General features: G+C 46.4%; 2 protein-coding genes across 9 annotated transcripts; both read right to left on the reverse strand.

Moving 5' to 3' along the window:
• Positions 1-1554: 1554 nt before the first annotated feature.
• LOC116759818 (GTPase IMAP family member 5-like) lies at positions 1555-6419 on the reverse strand. Its single transcript, XM_032643973.1, has 3 exons — positions 6401-6419; positions 4173-4221; positions 1555-2687 (listed from the first exon to the last, which is right to left on the reverse strand). The coding sequence occupies exons 2-3, from the start codon at positions 4213-4215 to the stop codon at positions 1801-1803; spliced, it is 930 nt and encodes a 309-aa protein (XP_032499864.1). The 5' UTR covers positions 4216-4221; positions 6401-6419; the 3' UTR covers positions 1555-1800.
• Positions 6420-11937: 5518 nt separating this feature from the next.
• On the reverse strand, positions 11938-19636 carry GIMAP1 (GTPase, IMAP family member 1). 8 transcript variants are annotated; one of them, XM_032643967.1, is made up of 4 exons: positions 19393-19597; positions 15169-15217; positions 13322-14178; positions 11938-12592 (listed from the first exon to the last, which is right to left on the reverse strand). In XM_032643967.1, the coding sequence occupies exons 2-4, from the start codon at positions 15209-15211 to the stop codon at positions 12563-12565; spliced, it is 930 nt and encodes a 309-aa protein (XP_032499858.1). In that variant the 5' UTR covers positions 15212-15217; positions 19393-19597; the 3' UTR covers positions 11938-12562. The 8 variants fall into 8 exon arrangements, with proteins under 8 accessions (XP_032499858.1, XP_032499854.1, XP_032499855.1 ...); XM_032643963.1 differs by having other exon boundaries at positions 12534-12592; positions 13322-14250; positions 19393-19598; XM_032643964.1 differs by having other exon boundaries at positions 12534-12592; positions 13322-14250; positions 19389-19598.
• Between the last annotated feature and the right edge of the window lie 2962 nt (positions 19637-22598).

Genomic DNA, 22598 nt, shown 5'->3' on the forward strand with positions numbered 1-22598 from the left:
CTGCATCCCTCCTACCAGGATTCTCATTCCCCGCGTTGAGCGTGGGCTCCCTCCTCCTGAGTGAGTCCCGAGTGGGAGGGGCCGGCACATTCCTAGAAGCCCAGCCCTGGCTAGGTTGCCTCTGCCCACCCCCGAACCCCACCCCCCGCCCCCCCTCCGAGCCCGCCCCCTCCTTCTGGCTGACACATTTCTCTCTCATACCCATTTTTATATGCCTTTATCCCCCTACCGCGCTGAGCATAGAGCCCGACACTCAGTGCTCACACAGGTGTTGGTGGAGCGGGACTGGATGAAGATAAGGAAGGGAGAGACCGAGTTAGGTCGGACCGTTTGGAAACACTGCATTGAGGAGGGGGTCCTTGGGCTGAGAACGCAAGAGTTCCTTGGGGTTTCAAGAGTTTGTGGAGCTCAAACATAGCACTGCTTGCACAAGATTGGAATCAGTTATGGGGTAGCGCTGTAGAGACCAACACGCACCTTAGTACCAGTGGAGGTTTGCAGAATGACGCTTGGGAATCACAGTTAAGTTCCTGAGATTCACTCTAGCGTATCCATCACTTGCCCATCCAGTCACAGGCTGCCTGGGACGACTGCGGGTCTCCCCTACAGGGTACGAAGCAGGGGCTGGGGGCGGCAGCTATCCCAAAGGAGAAGCTCAGAGGGGCCGCACAGGGCCCTCCTCTTCGGATTTCCCGTTTCCACTGACTTCGTGACTTCCACTCAGATTTCACGCCAATGTCTGCCCTCTTCTCTTTGCTACCATTGAAATGGGCAACGCCACCCTTTCCCCAAATTTCTGCAGGTATCACACACGATTGTGCTGACTTTGGGGTTCAAGATGTTCCAGTACATCAGAGCTCAACCCATGATGGAAAACTTCCTAAGACGGGGGTCGGCTAGCCGCAGGCTGCAGACCTAATCCAGCCTGCCGCCCGTTTTGCATAACCTGTGAGCTAAAAAAGGGCTTTTACATTTATTGAAGGGTGAAGAAATCAAAAGAAGCAAAATGTTTCACATACGAAAAGTACATGAAATTCAAATTGCATAAAGTCGTATGGGGATGCAGCCTCGCCTGGCGCCTGCATCTTGTCCCTTTGCTCTGCAAGGGAACGGTTGAGTGGCTGCAATGGAGACCAGATAGTCGGCTAAGCCTGAAATACTACCCTTACAGTCTGGCCCTTGTCAAGCCCCGCTCTAACAAATTCCAGTTCCTTAATTTCCCAGGCACTGACTCTGCACGGACCCCATTCCTCTTCTCCCTCACCCCCAGTCCCCTCCCCCTTTCTCCCTCAGCCTCTTCAGGCCCCCGAGACCACCCCCGCCCCCCCACCGAAATGTCCTCATCTTTCTCTCTTGGGGGGGGTGCCTTTTTATTTTTTTTCCACAGCCTTCAAGGAACTCAGAGTACGTTTCTGAATACAATAAGGAATTCCACCACCAGCTTTTAATATAACATGTTTCTCTCCTCAACAGCAAGACTGTAAAAAGTAGGTCACAGAGGTGAGATGCCCACACAGCATGACAGTCCACTCACTTTCCTTCCTGCAGGCTCCCTAATATTTCACGACTGTATCCAGTTAGTTTATTATTTGCTTTCACCATTTTTAACAAAACAAAAAGGGGATTTTCCTTTGGATTTTACCTAAAATGCAGCTGAAGAAAATGGATGGTGTGTCTGATGCAAGGAAGGGAAATTGAAAGTGAAACTACACGAAAAGCAAATAAAGCTCCTTATCAACACAGACAAAGATACTGACTCTGACAAAATGGAAGCTGATGGCAGGTATCATCTGAAAATGCTCAGCATTCGTGACTGCTACACAAGATAATTAAAACGGCAAGAAAACTCAAAAAGCATATAACAAAAAGAGCAAATATTCCGATGTGAGAAACGATCCAGTGTTTGACTCGCAGGAGCGCCTTGAAGGCGCGGTTTCTCTGGGCCTCTTTCAGGTCTTGCTTTTGCTTTGCAATATGCGACGACACCTCGGCCAGGTAGCGCACGTGACCTTCTCCATGGGGGTCGCCCCCGCCCTGCTGGAGCCGCTGTGCATCAAAGAAGAGGTCGTTGCTGAGGCAGGCGCCCTGGAGCTCCCTCTCCAGCCCCTCGACCACGGCCATCAGCTCGGCCAGCTGCTTCCTCTGCTCGTCCCCGGAGGCCCGGTTGCTGAAGGCGCAGTACCTGTGCCCGCACTCCCGGACCAGGCCCCTCAGCCTGACGTTGTCTGTGTTTGCTACGTAGTCATGCAAGGATCCGTCCGCTAAGTCCTCCTTGCGGGTGAAGAGGATGACCGTGTGTCTCAGGGCTCTCGCCCCAAAGACCTCCTTCACCCTGGTCACGGCCACCACGTCCTGCTCTGTGAAGCGCCCCAGCTGGGTCACCAGCAGCAGCACGTGAGGCCCCGGGGCCGAGAGCAGGTAGCAGTCCCCGATGTCCTCGTACGCCTCTTGGTCCTGGGCCCTCGCCTCAAAGATGGGGGGCGTGTCCACCACCAGGACGCTCCTCCCATCCCACGTGCCCGTTGCGCCCTGACACTTCCTGGTCACCGACTGGGCCGCCAGCCTGGACTCAAACACTGGCTGGCAGAGGATGCTGTTCCCGGTGGCACTCTTCCCGCTGCCTGTTTTGCCCACCAGGATGATCCTCAATGAGGACGAGGCTGCAAACAGCTTATGTTCTATCCCGCCTATAAAAGAAAAAAAAAAAAGAGTTTTTCGTGTTTTACTAAGTCAGTGATTTAAAAAAATTTATTTTATCTTGGAGTTTAGTTTATGAGCAATGTTGTCTTAGCTTCAGGTGTGCAGCAAAAGAATTACTCTATACATACACGTGTATCGATTCTTTTTCAAACTCTTTTCTCATTTAGGTTATTTCGGAATATTGAGCAGAGTTCCCTGTGCTATACAGTAGGTCCTTGTTGGTAAAGTTAGTGATTCTTAAGATTTTTAGGTCACGGACCTTTCATGGTATCTCATGAAAGCTATGGACCTCTCTCCCTGCCAAACAGTGATATTTAAATACATACAAATGTTTGCATACAACTTTAGGCGACTCTTGAATGGCAGGAAGCCACACTGGGAGCCTGAACTTGGACCCATAGCCAAGAGTAAGAACTGCTACACCATGAAGGATGCTCCAAGGACTTCATCAGGACCAGGGAAAATACAGCTTTCAGAAAGCTGGTCCCTGAGCTTCTCCAGGGATGGTGCTTAGCCCAGTTTCATGCTAAATAAATGTGAGATTAGAAAGAGGCGGAGGATGAGAAGTCATCAGTGAGAAACTATGATCACCTCTCTTTCACCCACCAATTAATTCCCAGGTACACAGGCTGCCAATCACATTCATCTGAACCTTGGGGGTAAAGGAAGTCTCAGATGTCAGAGCTCCAGTGACCAACCAACGAGGACCAGCTGAATGTCCCCGGGTTTCCTCTTTTTGGGTGGGGAGTTGGATGTTTGAACGTGAGCCTACAGAAGTCTTGTCGTTAAAGTCAAGGACGGAGTCTGACAGATGACCCTGGATCCGTGGCTGAAGAAGAGATGATAAGACCATCATGTATGAGAAATACATGCGTTGGAAAGATTGTCAGTTTGGCTGATAGAATGACAGGAAATTAGAACAAAAGTGGTGTTGTCGAGGGTGACCCTGCATCAGGAGCTAAAATCTTCTAGGGATGAAGAGAGCGAGAATCCGAGGATGTCTGGAGTTCTCATGAGCTCAAATGAATTAAGTTCATTTTAGTCTCCTAAAATCTGTTATTGTTATTCCTTTAACTCTGTGTTGTTTCTTCCCTTTCTTAAGTATCCTGGATTTTTTTTTTTAGCAAACACGATCACTAAATCTTTATGGGGAACTTTTCCTCTTTTCAGTTGAGTGCAGGCAGGGAAGGATATCATTTTCACAATTTGTTTCCAAGTCCCCCGACTTCTGACTTGAAGTTTCATTTCCTCATTTCCCATGCATCAGGGCACAGGGGAGAGCTTCACACTCGGGTGTGTGTGGCTGTGATGATGGTGGGGAAGATAAGAACATGGTAGCTGCCTTTTCTTCTGCAGTGGAAAATAACTGGGTTTCTTTTCTGTCACTGTGTTTGAGGTGAGGGAAAGGAGGAGAGAAAACAGTGACTCTTCCCTGATGCCTAGAGCTCTTGAGAATTTGGAGGCTTTCTTACCTTCAGCCATAGTCCCGTATCTGCTCCTCTGAAGCCCTTCCATTCTCTTCTGGAATAAAAAAAGGAAAGGAATAAAAAGCAGGTGTCCATATGGGACTTGGTGAGGCCTGAGAACACCTCCAATTCAGACAGCCAAGAATAATTATCCTTAGATGAGCCGTTTCCATCGCTAATTTTTTAACTTATATTTTACTTTCAAATATCCATATATAACTTTAAGCAAGCCAGGTGACGCTAGGTTGTATTAACACAATGAACTCCTGCTTTTTCCTCATCCTATAGGAAAGCATGAAATGTTTGAAAACAAATCAGTTGATTATCTCCCCTCTACTTGAAAAGGCATGAAATAAAGAAAGTCTTCTTCTATGGAATGAGAAGCAGGATTTTGTTTATTGTTTTATTATCACTATTGTTATTGGAATCAAAGTAAGCAAACTTGCTAGACTAGAGAACAAAAATTGCCTTGCTGTAAATGACATTGGCTTGTTTGAAGTACTGGCCATTTCCAGCCCCAGAAACTCTTTGTACCAGATGGATATCCCAGTGGCAAGGAGGAAACTACAATGTACCTTCCAATGGGAGTGTGGAATTGGGGAGCCAGGGCTCCTTTGAGCACGGACATGAGAGGATGCAGTAGAAGACGGAGGAGCACGGCCACCACCCTCCCTCCCCTCTGAGCAGCTGGTGGAGAGAAGCTGGTGCCATGACTGAGGGCCAGAGTCAACATTCAGGACAAATTCAAGATAAATTCATTTCCTGCTCAGTTTTAAACCACATGTCCTTCCTTGTGGGTCTCCCAATAACCACTTAAAAATTTTTCCGGTAGATATACCCAGAAATTGGCAAAACTATGGGGATAAATGTTTCATTCAGATGAGACATAATATTGTGTCGTTCTTCTTGGTGCTAGAAAAGGCGAGCATTAGAAAAGGCAAGCATGCAATGTGCCACTATAATTAAGATGATCTCCGAGACTGTATTTTATTTATTCAGTTTTAAAGATTATGCAGTTCTGAAACAAACATTTTAAGGGGAGAAATACACAGAGTAGTGAAACAAATGCCCACTAATTGCAGTGAACAGATCTAAGTATTTTGGCATTTTCACTGCTGCTGTTTGGTTTGACTGAAAAAGTTAAAACATTACACATATAGTTCCATTTATTTATTTTTTGACTCCCCCCAACCCGTCTCATTCTCCCTCTTCCCTTCAGAGGCAACCAATATTCTGAGATACACGTGTATGTATAGGTAATACATAGTACTTTTTGGCATCTTAATCTTTTATGCCAGTGACATTATTTATGTAGCATTTTATCCAACTCAATTTTATTAACAAACACTTGGTGTGCCAAAATACGTGCTTGCTACTACAAACAACGCTGCAGAAGAATCCCCCTACACGTCTCCTTGTGCACATGGACGATTTCTCTGGGATATATAGTTTCCACCTGACAAGATACTGCCAAATATGACTCCAAGAAGCATGTGCTAAGTCATACTGGCAGCAGCCATGGGTGAGGATCCCCCAAATCTTCACCTACGCTGGGTGATATTAGACTTTTCATATTAGACTTTTCATGTCACCCTGATGGGCACATACTAGGATGTCTTAATTGGCTTAAAGGTGCATTTTATTGATTAACATTGAATTCAAAACGGTTTCCATAGTTCACTTGCTATTCAGGTCGATTCTGTTATCTCTGCCTCTTGCACATGTTTCTGTTCACTCAGGAGGGAAGAACAGAAAAATGGCCCTCATTAGGGAAACCAGCCCTTGTCACATCCTCAGAATTTATTAAGGCAACTTCCTTCCTTTCCTTTTCCTTCTGCACCACTTTCCTTTCCTTAAGCCCAGAGAAGAGCATCTTCCTCACCACATTCTCCCACACGCTGTCCTGGCCTCTGGTAAATAACACTCCAGCTTTTGCTAAAACTGCTCAAATCCTCTGACATCTTTTCTACTTCAGACGGCAGTTGCTATATATTGGAATCAATATATCGATGTGGTAAAGCCGATGACGACAGTGGTGGTAAAGCCGATGACGACAGTGGTGACAATGTCGATGATGAACTTTACCATGGTAGTAATCCTCTGTGCAGCCATTTGTAATTTTCAAGTTTCTTTCATGTCCATTCTTTGAATCGTTCTCCTAAATTCCCTATGATGTGATCAAGATAGGTATTAAAGTTTCTATTAAAATATTAGGAAACTGAGTCTCAACTGACCTGCCCACGATCACACAACTTCCATGGAGCTAAGACCAAAACATGGCTCGTTTTGCCTGTGTATTCTCCTAGATTTATCAGGGTGGAGAAGAGATTATACAGTCAATGAACCTCTTGGAACACCACATACCATGCTGCCATCCACGGTCAGGACATAAACTGAGGCAGGCAGGCTGGACGCTTACCCTAAAACTAACAAAGAGAACTGTATTGCAAAATCTTGAGTGCACAATTTCAAAGGAAAAAAAGAATTATTCAAAGGTAAAATCGCAGGGCCAGAAGTTGCTCGGAATGGAAGTATCTCAGTTTAAAGCAATCTGGTGTTTCCCCATGACTTGATGATCAGTGTGACCCCAATGGAGCTCTGTGGCCTCACAAAAGCCAGTCGAAGTTCAGGTTACATTAGCAGAGGCGCGCACGGTCCTCCTGAACCGTCTTCTGAGTGGGTCAGGCTGCCGGGGGAGACACGTCCCCCCGAGGAGTGGATTATTTTGGACAGATACTAACAAATAATAAAGTGTGCAGAGGCTAGTCAGAAAGGATATTGATGGAGATGCTAAAATGAGTCATAGAATATTAAAAGGACAGAATCAAGCCTAAGAAAAGATCGGGAAACATCCTAAACTCGAAGGAATGTGACACGTGTCAATCACATAGTAGACAGAAGAGGGAGAATCGGGAGTGGAGGCAGATTTCTTCTCCACAAGGAAAACCCTTTTAATGTTCCCCCAGGCGGGATCAGGAACCATGAGAGAGTCGCGGGCAGTATGCGGGCAGAGATTATAAGAGTATCTGACAGGAACAGCAGGACGATGTAGCTTAGGTAGGAGGTTGAAGCCAATGAGCATATAATGTACCTCCTGATTTGTACATTACACGAACCTGATTTTATCTTGACGGCACCTTACTTTATCAAACCATTGGAAAGCAGGCTCTCTCATGCTGTTTTAGGAAAGATAAAAATATTTTCTGTCTTCCTGATTCATATTCTCCTTCGCCCATCTGCCCCCTCCCTCTGTTTCCTGGTATCACTTGTGTCAGAGTTCAGCATTGTGATTTCATAACGCGGCTTTCACAGGAGCTTTAGCAAAGGGTTGGTTCCTGTACACGCTGGAATCTGTCTGCCGTACGGTCGAGTTCGACATCGTGTCGTAGGAAAAGTGTGGGTATTTGGGGGAGAATGGGCTGGTTTGCAGAAGATCAATGGAACAATGTTCACTGAGAGGTTCCGTTTGGAGCGCGTGGCTCAGTGAGGGCGGGAACATAATGACCCCGAACTTGTCCTGTGGAGCCCTAGGAATAGACTCTCGGTACCCAGGCCTCTGCGGGTGTGGTGCTTGTCAGGGATGGGGCGGGGCTGGTACGGGGAAGTTAAGAGCTAAAACTGAGACGTCCGCCCCACCTAGTTAGGGCACCTGGTGAGTTTCAGTTTTCTCATCTGTCAAATGGGATGAGAATCTTAGTGAAGCTTTATGAAACCCCGTGAAGCTTATGAAAGTCAGAAGAGCTAAGAAGTAGGCAACTAGACGGAAAAGACCTCCACGCTGTGGAAAGCTGTGGGCCGTGAACGCGGGGTGAGCGGTTCCCGAAGCCGCTTCCCTCCCGCTAGGAATCCGCGGTTGCCCATAACGCTCACCATCGGCGCCCCGTTTCACTGATGGGAGAGCCCAGAAGTATGGTAACCGGTGTCAGATCCCACGAGAAATCAGTAGCCCTGACTCAACCGCGGCCTCCAGGACGCGCCCCCCCTCCCCGGGCCTCCACCCAGGACGCTGGGACCCCCGCCGGGTTCCCCTTACCAGGCGCGGCGCTGCGGGCTGGGTGCCGGCGGGTCGGCGCGAGAGCGCGGACGAAGGTTCCATGGAAGGGGTGCAGGGCAAGAAGGAAAATGGGGCTAACGGAGTGCACCCCCTGTCCCCGCAGCTGGGGACACCCCCTCCGGATGGGGCGGAACTGCTGCTGCGGAAACTGGAGAGCAGCGAGTTCGGAGCGCGCTGTCCCCCTAATGGGATGCTTCCTGTTGGAGCCCGCGAGCCCCTCGCCCACTCCCATTTCCTCTTTAAGACGTGTGCAAAGAAGTGATGTTTGGAGCGTGAAAGAGAAGAACACGGGCCCCAATCCTCCCAGTTCCCCCGTTGCTAAAGACCCCTGTTGCCTCCGCGGGCGTGTCGTGCTCTCCGGCCACCATTCCCGGAAGATCAACGTTTCATCTCTCCTGTTGAGTCCAAGTACCTCTCACTCTAACACAGACCACGCTGACCTGAGTCTCCCTGTGAAAGCACCTACAAAGAAATCTACTGAGAAAATTAGTTATTTTCTTTGGCACAGGAAAGAATCACTGGCTTTTCAGGAAGGAGAACTTCTCTACCTTCGTGAAAAGCTGGAGCCCAGATGTGGAACAGGTTAGAATGGAGCCTTCCTCCCTTCCAGAAACTCCCCAGGGCTGGGAGGCAGAGAGTGACTACCCTTGTCTTTTGTTTCTTGGGGTTGGGCGTCTCTTCTTGGGGGTGTGTGTGTGATGTTTGAGGAGTGGTAAGCAATTCTCTTCAGCGTATCCATGAGCTATTTCGCCAGCATGTGGAAGAATAGATCTTAGGTGTTTTCAGATGTAGTAAATCAAGGTATATACACGATTTAACACTATTTCCAAAGTAAAAAGGAGTGCCTAAAATTAATGGTGTAGAGTGAAAGGAAACATAAAATAAATAAGAACTGGGCCGAGAAGGAGATTGAATGTAAGGTATAAAAATAATGAAGACCCTAAATAATAATTAAAACAAAACACTACATCATTTTGGAAGACAACTACTTAAAAAAAAAAAAGAGGTAAAAGACAAATTTAGAAAAAAATCTCAAAATATTTTATTGCTGGAATAAGCAAGCACAAATGCAGTTGTATAAGAAAAGGCAAACATTGCCACTAACAGGTGAAGGCTCCCAGGGCAGAAAAAAAGAGTCTTGGGTCATAGTCTAGCTCTGGCTTCCCCAAGGAGTTATAGGAATTCCTCTTCTAGGGAGTTCAATCCATAGGATATTCTCTGGAAGGCGTAGTGGCGTCTGCCCAGCCAGGTGATGAATATTGAATATTGTACAAGAATTGAATATTGTACAATACTGAATATTGTACAAGACTATATAAGAGGGTATGCATTGTTTGAAATCTTCTGCTTGACAATCTCATCTTGGGGGCTTCCCTGGTGGCGTAGTGGTTAAGAATCCGCCTGCTGATGCAGGGGAGATGGGTTCGAGCCCTGGGTCAGGAAGATCCCACATGCCGTGGAGCAACTAAGCCTGTGTGCCACAACTACTGAGCCTGCGCTCTAGAGCCTGTGAGCCACATCTACTGAAGACCGCGTGCCTAGAGCACGTGCTCCGCAAGAAGAGAAGCCGCCGCAATGAGAAGCCCGCGCACGGCAACGAAGAGTAGCTCCCGCTCGCCGCAACTAGAGAACGCCCATGCGCAGCAACGAAGACCCAGTACAGCCAAAAATATAAATAAATTAAAAAAAAAGAAAAACTCATGTCCAAAAACAACTCTCAGAAGTAAGTCAAATATGAACCTCTTTAGATAAAATGACAGTTGATCCAGGCAGCAGGGCATGGAAATATGAAAGAAACTTCATCAGCACACGATCAACGAATTTTTATTCTTGAAGAGATAAAAGAGAAGGTGAGGAAAAAAAAAGAAAGAAAATGAGAGGACATGTAAGTAGTCGAGATATATATGTATATATATATATATATATATATATATTCACTCAAATAGACAGTTTTTGAGAAGTTATAGCATTTTGACCCTGTGTGTCTGGTTCAGGAAACTCTTCCTATAGGACAATAAGGAAAAATAAGTTCCAGTTCTGATTTGCCACGTTTTGCCCTTAGAAAATCACTTGACTCTCAGTACATTACTTTCCTCTTCAAATAAAAGGCTGTTAATGATAATTACCCTTCATACCTCATGAGGTATTTTTCATCATAAAATATTAAGGCAATAAATTGTCATTATATTATAGTGTTCTCTCTACAGCTTCTGTTTTCTATTTTATGATCATCCTTATATTATTTTGTTTTATGATCTATCTTGTATTACATGTGTAACATTAAATTGTACATATTTAAAATTTTTTTGGCTGCCCGCGCATCACGCGGGATCTTCGTTCCCGACCAGGGATGGAACCCATGCCCTCTGCAGTGGAAGCGTGGAGTTTTAACCACTGGACCGCCAGGGAAGTCCCTAAATTACATTTTAAAAACTAAAAATTGTGTCTTCCATTTACTTATGAGTCATGTTGCATAGTTCTAAATCTAAGGATTAGAAACTAGCAATATTTTAGAGAACAAATACAACTTTGACCGCACTTTGTAAATATATTTGATGACTAATCATGCCGACCTTATATTACCACTAGCTCCCAACTCTATACATAGAAGAATGAGGAGTAGTTATTATTATGAAGAATAAATGCAGAGTATTCATGAGTGTGAAATTTATGTATTTATGAGTATGAGATTTATTTATGAGGATTATTATTATGAGAAGTTTCTTCTTAGACTTTTTGTTTCTGTACTGTATTCTTATGGAATTTAGCCTACAAAGTGCTTTCACTCATGTTACTTCATCGTACATGAAAGCTATAAGGATTAATATTAATATATACATCTCAAGAAAAGCTGAATCCCCTTGTGCCCAAGGTCCTGGAGCAAGTTCATAGGGACCGGCTTTGTCACACAAGCCCTCTGCACATCTCCTGCTCTTTCCACTGTCCCGCACAATGGTCCTGGTGATGCCCCAAGCAGGGTGTTTTACCCACGGATGTCAAGCCTTCCTCTGATCCTACACATTTCTATATGCTACAGTCCGCATGAGAATTTTACAATCCTAACACTCATATTTATTTTAAAAATCACATGTCCATTTACAAACAAGACAAAAATAATAAGCAATGACAGAAACTGGAGGGCATATGTGGACACCCTGACGTGAGAAAACGAAAAATGAAAGAACAAGCAGGTTACAATCAACCCCATGGTAAGCGAAGTCTTTGGCTTACAATGTATGCCCGTGCGCACGTGGCCCTGGATGGGAAGCTGCGGACACAGGCGGTCTCCGCTACGTCGGCCCCTTCCTGGGGCCCTCAGGGTGTGGGAAGAGTCCCTCCATGGCCGAGAGTTCTTGCATGGGCCCAGCACGACGCTGAAGGCAGGAATTGATAATGGACTTTTTTTCCAGCCAGGCTTCACAGAGCCCAACTCCCTGCCCCACTACTATGGCCCTCAGGTACCCCCCCCACCCAACTGCAGGCCACTCTAAGCCCATAGTCATCCTGAGTCTCTGCAGGCCCTTAACCCGAGGTGGCATCGAAGTGCATGTGCATAGGCCCCTTCTCCACGTGGAGCGGGGATGGCCCTGGGATGCCTGTGCACCACCTCCCGGCCCTGAGCACCCCTGAGCCCTGGTAGTATTGGGATATCTGCCTCCTCCTGTATCCACACCTCCTAACTAGCACGTGACTGATAGAAAGACTTCCTTTAAAGTGTTCTGTCACATTCAGAAATATGGAAATAAACAGATCCTAGCGTTTGCTTACACAACGTAAGGATGGCATTCACAGACTTATGTGGGTTGGCCCATCCCCTGTAAAAACCCCACGGTACAGCCACACCTAACCTCCGGTGCTCTGTGGCTCTCTGCCGATGACCCTGCCACCCCTCTCTTCTCCATTTTGAGACAGGCGCTTTATTATTATTATTATTATTTAAAAATCCAGATAGATGACTACATTGAAGACATTGCATGTTATTTTCCCCAAATCTTACTTCATTTTGGACAGACATGAACCATAATACATGCTAGAAAGTTGGAAACTGTGTTATTTTCAGTGTAGTTACATTTAACTTCTTGGTACTAAGCCATTGTACTGGTAAATAAACCGATGTATCAGAAGTAAACATTAATATGCATGACTGTGACATCTCTTTCCTTGATGATAATAAAAATTTACAAGGATCAGGGGCTTCCCTGGTGGCGCAGTGGTTGAGAGTCTGCCTGCCGATGCAGGGGACACAGGTTCGTGCCCCGGTCCGGGAAGATCCCACATGCCGTGGAGCGGCTGGGCCCGTGAGCCATGGCCGCTGCGCCTGCAAGTCCGGAGCCTGTGCTCTTCAACGGGAGAGGCCACAACAGTGAGAGGCCTGCGTACCGCAAAAAAAAAAAAAAAAAAAAAAAAAAAAATTACAAGGATCACTGAAGGGAGATATCTACCCATAAGAACGAGAAAACATCAAGAAGAGAGAGTGCAGGCTATGCTCTGAATGTTTGTGTCCCCCTCCCCAGCATTTACATGTTGAAAACCTAATCTGGAGAGGATGGTATTAGGAGATGGGGGTCACCGGGAGGTTATTAGGTCATGAGGGTAGATTCCTCATGATTGGGATTAGTGCCCTTGCCAAAGTGCCCCTTCCATCAAGGTGAGGACACAGCCAGAAGTTGGCAGTCTGCAATCTCAGAGAGGGCTCTCCCCCAAACTGGACCGTGATTTTGGACTTCCAGCCTCCAGAAGTGTGAGAAATAAATGTCTGTTGTTTGTAAGCCATGCAGTCTGTGTTTTTTTGTTTTTTGTTTTTTTAAATAGCAGTCCAAAGGGAGGAAGGCAGTGTCTAAACAAACACAAGCTCAAAATAAAAATAGCTGTTTTCCCTTTGCTATGAATCCATTTTCTACTAAAAATCACCAGTCATTCCATTATTTTTCAAGAGAGGACCGAAACATCAAGCTAACTAACACGTTTTAAGGCCGTTTTAAAATTGCACAACTTTATTTTAAAACTGTTTACTGGAGGAAATATGAAACTCTTGAAAACTCTGATTCATTTGAAATCCCCCTTCAGACCCAAGTGTTCAGTTCCTTTCTTGCCAAGTTACCTGCAAGGCCTCTGGCCGGTGCCTGTAGAGCACGCAGAGCAGGACCAGGGCGCCCACTAGGGTGCACACGCCCAGCTTACGCCAGGTCCCCCGCGCCTTGGGCCACCGCCACAGCCAGGTCAGCGGCCAGCGCTCCCGCCGCCTCTGCGCGCAGAAGGCCACTCGCTCCGCCACCCTGCGCAGCCTCTTCTCGGGGTCCGCGCCCTCCAGGGCCTGCGCCAGGCTGTACAGGTCGTTGGTGTAGGGGGCGCCGCCGTGGTGCCTCACCAGCTCCTCCACCAGCCCCATCAGCGCCATCACCTGGGCCTCCCGCTTCCCGCCGGTGGCTCGGTTGTCGAAGGCGCAGAATCGGTCCCCACACTCGGCCACCAGTTCCCTGAGCGCGCGGTTCTCGGTGTCGCGCACGTAACGCTGCAGCGAGCCCCCAGCCAGGTCTTCCTCGCGGGTGAAGACCACGATGGTGCGCGTCACGATGCCGTCCCCGAACAGCGCCTTCACCCGCCTCCAGGCCTGCTGGTCCTGGGCCGTGAAGCGGCCCAGCTGGGTCACCAGGAGCAGGGCGTGGGGCCCAGGCGCCGAGAGCAGGTAGCAGCGGCTTCTCTCCGTGCAGTCCGGGTCTGTCTGGGAGACTTCGGAGCTGAAGAGGTCCGGGGTGTCAATGATTTCCACGTCCCACTTGGCCCACCTGCAGCTGCCCGTGGCGCAGGTCCGGGTCACCGACGTCGCCCCGAGCCTGGAGATGAAGCGCTTCTGGCCCAGGATGCTGTTTCCCGTGGCGCTTTTCCCAGTCCCTGACCTCCCCGCCAGGAGGAGCCGCAGCCTGGGCTCCTGCAGGGCAGACTCGCGGGCTTCTAAACCTGTGAGCACCAATGATCTGTAAGCTCCCGAACCTGAAAGCACATATCCTGGTACCCGGGTCCCCTGGATGCCTTTGAACAAAGGAGAACAGAGTGCTTCGACTTTTGCTTTTCGGACCAAACCTTTACTGAGTGCCCTGGTCGGAGATTTGTGAACTCCGGGGGATCTCTACCCGTCTATTTCTTCCCTCTTTGGCGTCACACATGCACCTGTAGGTGCGCCAGCACCCGGTGAACGTTTCTGTAGAGGACATCCCTGTATAATACAGGCCATTACTTCGTGTGACATGACCTGTCATCCACACTGGGCAGAGCTGCTCCCTATTTCACAACTTCAGTGGCCTCTGCCTTACTTCCCCAGATACCCTCTTACTAAAGAAAGGCAGGAGGGGCAGTGGGTCTGGCCACGAGGGCTGTCTGGGTCCCACACCCTGGGTTTGAATCACAGCCCCACCCCCGGCCAGCCTTGTAACCCTGGGAAGATGCTTAATCTAAGTGCTAAACCTCTTCTGCACAAATGGGATCATTAATGTAGCGCCGTCCTCATAGGGCTGTTGGGAGGATAAGATGAGACCATCTCTTCTTCCCTCCCTCTTTCCCCCCTCATCCTCTCCTCTCTCTTAAACCTGCTGCCTAATAAGATACCTGGTTAACCCTCCATCCTTGTTCCCTAACACCTTCTACCTAGTGAATTATGTTCCCTCTAGTATATAGTTGGATTCCCTCTACAGCCCCTTCTGTGGAGATCAGAGGAGGTTTATTCATTTTACTTTGGGAACGGAGGTGCAGGTTAGTCAAAGAACTCAATATCTCACAGCAGGTCAGGGGCAGAGATCTAGGTCAAATGCCAGCCCCAGGGCTCTTGCTGTTTCATCCCAGCATCGAGAAAACTCTGGGGCTTCCCTCCATTCAGTGTTGAGATAGCCCATCCCCCTTACTACCCGGAGCTCACACCTGGGGGCAAACACGCGTTGTGAGGCATGTTCTTACCATAGGCGTTTTCTTCATCTCTTGCTGTCTTCTGTCCTCTCATGATTCCCTGAAAGTGTCCCCAACACAAGTTATTTATTTTCCCATTCGTTCACTCGTTCATTATTCATTCATAGGTAAAACTACCCACTATGTGTCAGGCAAAGCCCAAAATGCTGGTGACACCACAGTGAAAATGTCATAGTTCCTGCCCTCTCCGAGCATCAGAATTTAGGGAAGACAGTGGAACAGCTTGGTCTGTGGTTGGGGCGATACTATGAGAACACCTGGTGAGCTTGTGCTGTCTTTTCAGGGCCTCGAAATGCACAGAGCAGAGGGGAGATGACAACACTTCCTCTATGTCAATGAATAAGCTTTGATGTTCATTTTCCCAGGTAATTCTATGTCAGTGACGTAAGTTGTAGAAAATAAGTTTTCCCTGGAGGTTCAGCAGCTGGGGGTGGGGTGGGGGGGGTTTGTCAAACCCTGAGAACAAGAAAGTTTGCTCACTGACTTAAGACCTACCTTAGGGTTGTTGGCCTGGGAAACAAGAAGAAACTTGGGATTTTGGTTTTGGAAATCAGAAAACAGACATATTTCCCAAGCTGACCTGGAAAGCTCCTGATTCTGTGCTCAGAAAACCACAACATTTGGCTCGTCCTAATATGTCTAGGAGGTGGGATCCAGAAGGTGGAGGAGGGAGACCCCAAGCTCACCTGCCCCCATGAACACATCCAAGCGACAACTACATAGAGAGCAACTCTCTCTGAGAATGACCTGAAGACTAGCAAAATGGCTTTTCTACAATCAAGGCTGTAAAGAAAGAACCACATGGAGTCTGGTACAGGGGGAGGAGAAGCAATCTGGTTGGGACCTGAATCCCTAGTGGGGACCTAGAAGTGGAAGGGGCTATCCCAGGCTTGGGGATTCTCCCTGGGGAGTGGGGGGTCTGAGCCACATATTAGGCACCGCAGGCCTGGGCTTGACACTGGGAAGATGAGCCCCCTTAGCTGGTTTGAAAATCAGTAGGGCTTACTGGAGGGCTGTAAGAACCTGAGACTCTGGTCTTGAAGAGCCCAAGCATGCTTGTTGTCAGTCCCAGTGCAGAGGCAGTACACTGAAGACTGCCTGGTGCTCTGGCCAGCCTGCCGGGACGGCCCCAGAGCACCTCCCAGCCCTCTCCAGGCTCCCATTCCAGCCCCCCACAAAGGCCGAGGCTGCCATTGCCAGTGGGCATGTGTGCACCAGGGAAGGAGCAGAGAGAGCTCCGGTGTGTGGCTCCAACCCCCCTGGCTCTCTATCCTGCCTCTAACCAAGGGGTACACACTGAGGAAAAAGTAGAAGCAGCTCAGAAGTGCAGCCTCAGGCTCTCAGGCCCTGGCCACCTCCCCAGCCAAGGTGAAGACTGTCATCACATCTGGGGGAACCCAACTCCCTTAGGACTCCTGCCCAGCCCCTTGGTCCTTGACTCTTCCCACAATAGGCTAACAACTAGCCCTGAGCCGAGGAGAAGCCCTGGCTGGCACCTGGCTCTGGCTCTAGCCCTCTGCCTCCAGCCTTGCTTCCCACCAAGGTGGTGGCCGCCAGCACACTGTGGGAGAAGAAGCAGTCCCCGCTCACTTCACGTCCAGCTCTCCCACCAAAGCCACTGGTGACAGGCACACTGCAAAGGGTTGCTACCCACAAGGACATGCCTTTGAGACCTGGACAGGTAACCGTTTCACCTAATTTCATAGAGACACACAGAGAAAGTCAAACAACATGAGAAAACAAAGGGATATATTTTAAATGAAAGAACAAGATAAAACCCCAGGAAAAAACCCCTAATGAAACAGAGATAATAATTTACCTGACAAAGAGTCCAAAGCAATAGTAATAAAAATGCTAACTGAACTTGGGTAAACAACAGATGAACACAGTGGGAACTTCTGCAGAGAATTAGAAAATGCAAAAACCAGTCAGAGCTGAAGAATACGATAACTGAAATGAAAAATTCGCTAGAAGGAATTAAGAGCAGATTAGGCGATGTAGAAGAACACAGAAGACAGACTAGTGGAAATCATCCAAGCAGTACAGCAAAAACAAAAACACATTTAAAAAAATGAGGAGAGTTTATGGGACCTCTGGGAAAAGGTCAAGTGTGCTAACATTCACATGATAGAGGTCCCAGAAAAAGAGAGAAAGGGGTAGAAAATGTATTTGGTGAAATTGTAATTGAAAACTTTCCTAACCTGAAAAGGGACAGATATCAGGTACAGGAAGCATGGAGCACCCCTGTCAGAATGGTGTCATCCAAAAACAAGAAACAACTGGTGTTGTTGACGAGGATGTAGAGAAAGGGGACCCTAGTACACTGATAGCAGGAATGTCAATTGGTACAGACACGGTGGAAAACAGTATGAAGGTTCCTCAAAAAATTAAAAATAGAACTACCATATCATCCAGCAATTCATTCCTGGGTATATATCCAAAGAAAATGAAAACACGAATTCAAAAAGATGTGTGCGCCCCGATGTTCATAGAAGCAGTATTGATAATAACCAAGATATGGAAGCAACCTAAGTGCCCATCAACAGATGAACGAAGAAGGTGTCATATATATACAGATAGATAGATAGATAAAATGGAATATTACTCATATAAAAAGAATGAAAAAGATAAAAAAGAATGACATCTTTCCATCTGCAACAACATAGATGGACCTGTAGGGTATTATGCTTAGTGAAGTAAGTCAGACAGAGAAAGACAAATGCTGTATGTTTCCACTTATATGTGGAATTTAAAATAAAGCAAACAGAGGAATATAACAAAACAGAAATAGACTCACAAACACAGAGAATAAACTAGTGTTTACCATTGGGGAGATGGGTGGGGGAAGGGGCAAGATGGGGAAGGGGATTTTAAGAGGTACAAACTACTGGGTATAAAATAACTAAGATACACCAATGTAATGCACAGCACAGGGAATATAGTTAATTAATATTTTATATTAACTTTATATGGAGCATAAGTATAAAATTGTAGACTCACTATGCTGTATACCCGGAAGTAATATAATATTGTAAGCCAATTATACTTCAGTAAAAAATAAGTAAATAAATAAGTCTAAATATAACCTGTGTGCTGGAGAGACTGGGATGCTCCCCTCCAGCTCTTTATGTTCTTGCCTCAAACCTGAGGCTTTTTGAAGTAAAATACCCACTCCGACATTATTTAATTCAATTAAACGTTCTGTGGTCAAGTTTCCCTGATCACACGAGTGCCTGAACACGACAGCACAGTTTCTCCTCAGTCTAGTCCAGCCTCATTCCCACCTAATCCGCTCCCCAGTCAGCCCCTCCACAAACAGCAGATTGCAGGGCCTTTTCCAACCCACCTTGTGGACCATTCGTCCCACCACACACTTCTGCCTGAGTCCTGTCTGTGCTTCAACGTCCATTTCAAATTCTACCTCTTCAGGTCGCCCACCTGGTTCCTACAGGTAACTGTGTTCTCCCCCTATTGGCACCAACAACGAAGCAAAAGCAAAGGGAGAGGTTGGCTGAATAACCTGTCTCTGGCGAAAGGGCTCAGATGGTAGGTTTGCCTAGAGCTCAAGCCAAAGCTGTGGGTGTCTCTGCAGTAACTCTCCTGCCGCCGCCCCCCACTCCGTTACCCACCCCACCCCCATCACCCCACCCCCCAAAGCTTCTGTAAAGTTTACCCCAGGGCTAAATCACATAATGTGATTCGTTATTTTGTGTCTAGAAATCAACAAACTCCCTTAATTGACACCAGAGCAGCCCACAGAGCCCAGTTTGGGGTGGGGAGCAGATGTTCAAGTGATCATGTAGGGCAAGGGCTGAGGACCAAGTTCACAACCTCAGCTGTCTCTTGCACTATTGTGGCTAGTGTTAAGGAGAGTGGAGGTTTTAGGAGGGTTCGGCTCAGATATATACCGAATTTTCACTTTGTAACTTGCTCTGAGCTTAGCTTCCCTGTAAGTCCCCAGAAATACCTTTTGCTTTTGCTGCACATGTATTTGGGGAATGTTCATTGCCTTCGCAGTAGTTCTAGCAGAAGGACTGAGGGAGCAGGGAAGGAGAGAGAATTTAGTCCCAAAGAAGAGCGTGTGTGCAGCAGAGCTCGAGAAGATGCTTACCTGTTCTTCTGAACTTACTGTGTTTGACACTCAGAACAACCTTACAAACCTAGAGGCACATGAAGTTACCGTTTCTAGATCCTGCCCCCCTTTCACATACTTACCAGAATGCAGCTGCCCACTCAGCCAGCTTCACACAGGCAGAGCTCTTCCTGTTCCCCACAGGTCCTGCTCCGGGCTGGTTCCTTTTCCCCTGTGCTCACCGTTCCTGCAGGATTGGCGACAGGCTCTAATGCTGGCTCCAAGAAGCTCCTGACCTACCGCCTGCCCTTGGACTGTGGGTGCAGTGGGCGGTTTCCTCTCCACACATGGAGGAAGTCTCTGTGCCTCTCAGACCTCAGAGTTCCGGAAGCTCAGGGAGGGGGAGCCCAGTGGTGATGACTTAAAGAGACAGAAACATTGGCCAGTGAGGTGGTGGGTGTGCAATGTTGTCATTGCGAATCCCACCCGCTGCTTTGGGCTATGGTACTGTTTTCCAGAAGTTCCTGTGACACCAGCATGTTGTCCCTGGCAGGTTCTATAACCTCAGCGGGGAAGAGCACTTTAGGTTTCTGAGGACTCGTTTTGTTTCTGACCTTTGACCAGCAATCTTATCTCCAGTTGTCTTTTGCTTTTCAGGCATTTTTAAAAAACAAAATAAAATGGCCTTCCTTCCCCAGGACAGGAATTTGAGAGGAATCTCTGAGTGAACCTCAGAGTGGACAATGCCACCAAAGTGGTCCTACCTGCTAGGAACATCACACGCAAAGTCTCATCATTCTGAAAAAAAGGAGGGCTTTTCCAGCTATTAAAAATAGGACAGCCGGCAGAAGACAGAAAATTTTTATACAGGGGCTTAACCTAGCCATCTCTGTTAGTACCTCCAACTCAAGTGACTGTTTCTCCTCTTAGGAGGGTATGAGAAAGGTGGTAAAATAGCCAATCATTGTGTGGGAGAAGTATTTTGGTGACAACACGCCCTGGACCTGGTTAGATTATTAACAAACCATGTGATCTTGCCTAACTCACTTCAACTTCTGGAGTTGACTTTCCACGGATATAGTGAGGGGATAACTTCATCTGAAGCTATGGGCTGGGTGTGATGGTCACCCATTCCTGCCACTCTTTAGTGAAGAAACCCAACTCCCACTGAACTCCACCCGGTCACCCCCCCCCCCCACTCTGCCCCTGCCCATACCTCCAGCTTTATTGAGGTATAATTGACATATAACAATGTATGTGTTTAACGAGCATGATGTGTTGATTTGATACACTTTTATATTTCAGAATGATTACTGCCATAACATTAGCTAACACCTGCATCATGACACATAATTACCATTTCCTTTTGGTGGTGAGAACATTTAAGATCTACTCTCTTAGCAATTCTCAAGTAGATAATACAGAATTACACTATAATCACGGTGCTGTGCATTAGATCCCCAGACCTACTCATCTTCTACGTGGAAGTTTGTACTCTTTGACCAACATCTCCCCATTTCTCCCATTTCCCAGCCCTTGGTAATCACCATTCTACTCTCAATTTCTATGAATTTGGCTTTTAAAAATTCCACATAAAAAAGTGATATCGTACAGTATTTGTCATTCTCTGACTGCGTTGGCTATTTGAAATATTTTGTGCTTCCTTACAAATTTTAGGATTGTTTTTTCTGTTTCTGAAAAACACTGTTGGAATTTTGATAGGAACTGCATTGAATCTGTAGATACTTTTGGGTAGTATGGTAGTATTTTAACAATATTAATTCTTTCAATCCATGAGCATGGAATACATTTTCATTTATTTGTGTCTTTTAATTTCTTTTATCAATGTCTTATAATTTTCATGTGCAGGTCTTTGACCTCCTTTCTTAAATTTATTCCTAGGTGTTTTATTCTTTCTGATGCTACTGTAAATGGGATTATTTTCTTAATTTCTTTTTCTCATAAATCATTATTAGTGTTTAGAAATGCAGCTGATTTTTGTCTATGATTTTGTATCCCACAGCTTCATTGGATTTCCCTATTACTTATCACATTTTTTGAGTGGAGTCTTTAAATTTTTCTATATATAAGATCATGTCATCTGAAAATAGAGACAGTTTTACTTCTTCCTTTCTGATTTAGATGTCTTTTATTTCTTTCTCTTGCCTAATTGCTCTGCCTGGGACTTCCAGTACTATATTGAATAGAAGTGGTGAGAGTGGGCATTCTTGTATTTTTCCTGATCTTATAGGAAAAGCTTCTAGCTTTCCACTGTTGAGTATGATAGCTCTGGGCTTATTGTATATGACCTTTATTATTAGAGGTTTGTTACCTTTGTATCCAGTTTCTTGAGAGATTTTATCATGAAATGATGTTGAATTTTGTCAAATGCTTTTTCTGTATCTATTGAGATGATCATATGGTGTTTCTTTTGTTTTCTTTTTTTAACATCTTTATTGGAGTATAATTGCTTTACAATGGTGTGTTAGTTTCTGCTTTATAACAAAGTGAACCAGTTATACATATGTTCCCATACCTCTTCCCTCTTGCGTCTCCCTCCCTCCCACCCTCCCTATCCCACCCCTCTAGGTGGTCACAAAGCACCGAGCTGATCTCCCTGTGCTATGGGGCCGCTTCCCACTAGCTATCTATTTTATGTTTGGTAGTGTATATATGTCCATGCCACTCTCTCACTTTGTCACAGCTTACCCTTCCCCCTCCCCATATCCTCAAGTCCCTTCTCTAGTAGGTCTGTGTCTTTATTCCCGTCTTGCCCCTAGGTTCTTCATGACCTTTTTTTTCTTTTTTTCTTAGATTCCATATATATGTGTTAGCATACGGTATTTGTTTTTCTCTTTCTGACTTACTTCACTCTGTATGACGGACTCTAGATCCATCCTCCTCACTACAAATAACTCAATTTCATTTCTTTTTATGGCTGAGTAATATTCCATTGTATATATGTGCCACATCTTCTTTATCCATTCATCTGTCGATGGATACTTAGGTTGCTTCCATGTCCTGGCTATTGTAAATAGAGCCGCAATGAACCATTTTGGTAACCTGACTCTTGTTGAATTATGGTTTTCTCAGGGTATATGCCCAGTAGTGGGATTGCTGGGTCGTATGGTAGTTCTATTCGTAGTTTTTTAAGGAACCTCCATACTGTTCTCCATAGTGGCTGTATCAATTTACATTCCCACCAACAGTGCAAGAGGGTTCCCTTTTCTCCACACCCTGTCCAGCATTTATTGTTTCTAGATTTTTTGATGATAGCCATTCTGACTGGTGTGAGATGATATCTCATTGTAGTTTTGATTTGCATTTCTCTAATGATTAATGATGTTGA

The sequence above is a fragment of the Phocoena sinus genome, chromosome 9, assembly GCF_008692025.1.
Source record: "Phocoena sinus isolate mPhoSin1 chromosome 9, mPhoSin1.pri, whole genome shotgun sequence".
NCBI classification, from domain to species: Eukaryota; Metazoa; Chordata; class Mammalia; order Artiodactyla; family Phocoenidae; genus Phocoena; species Phocoena sinus.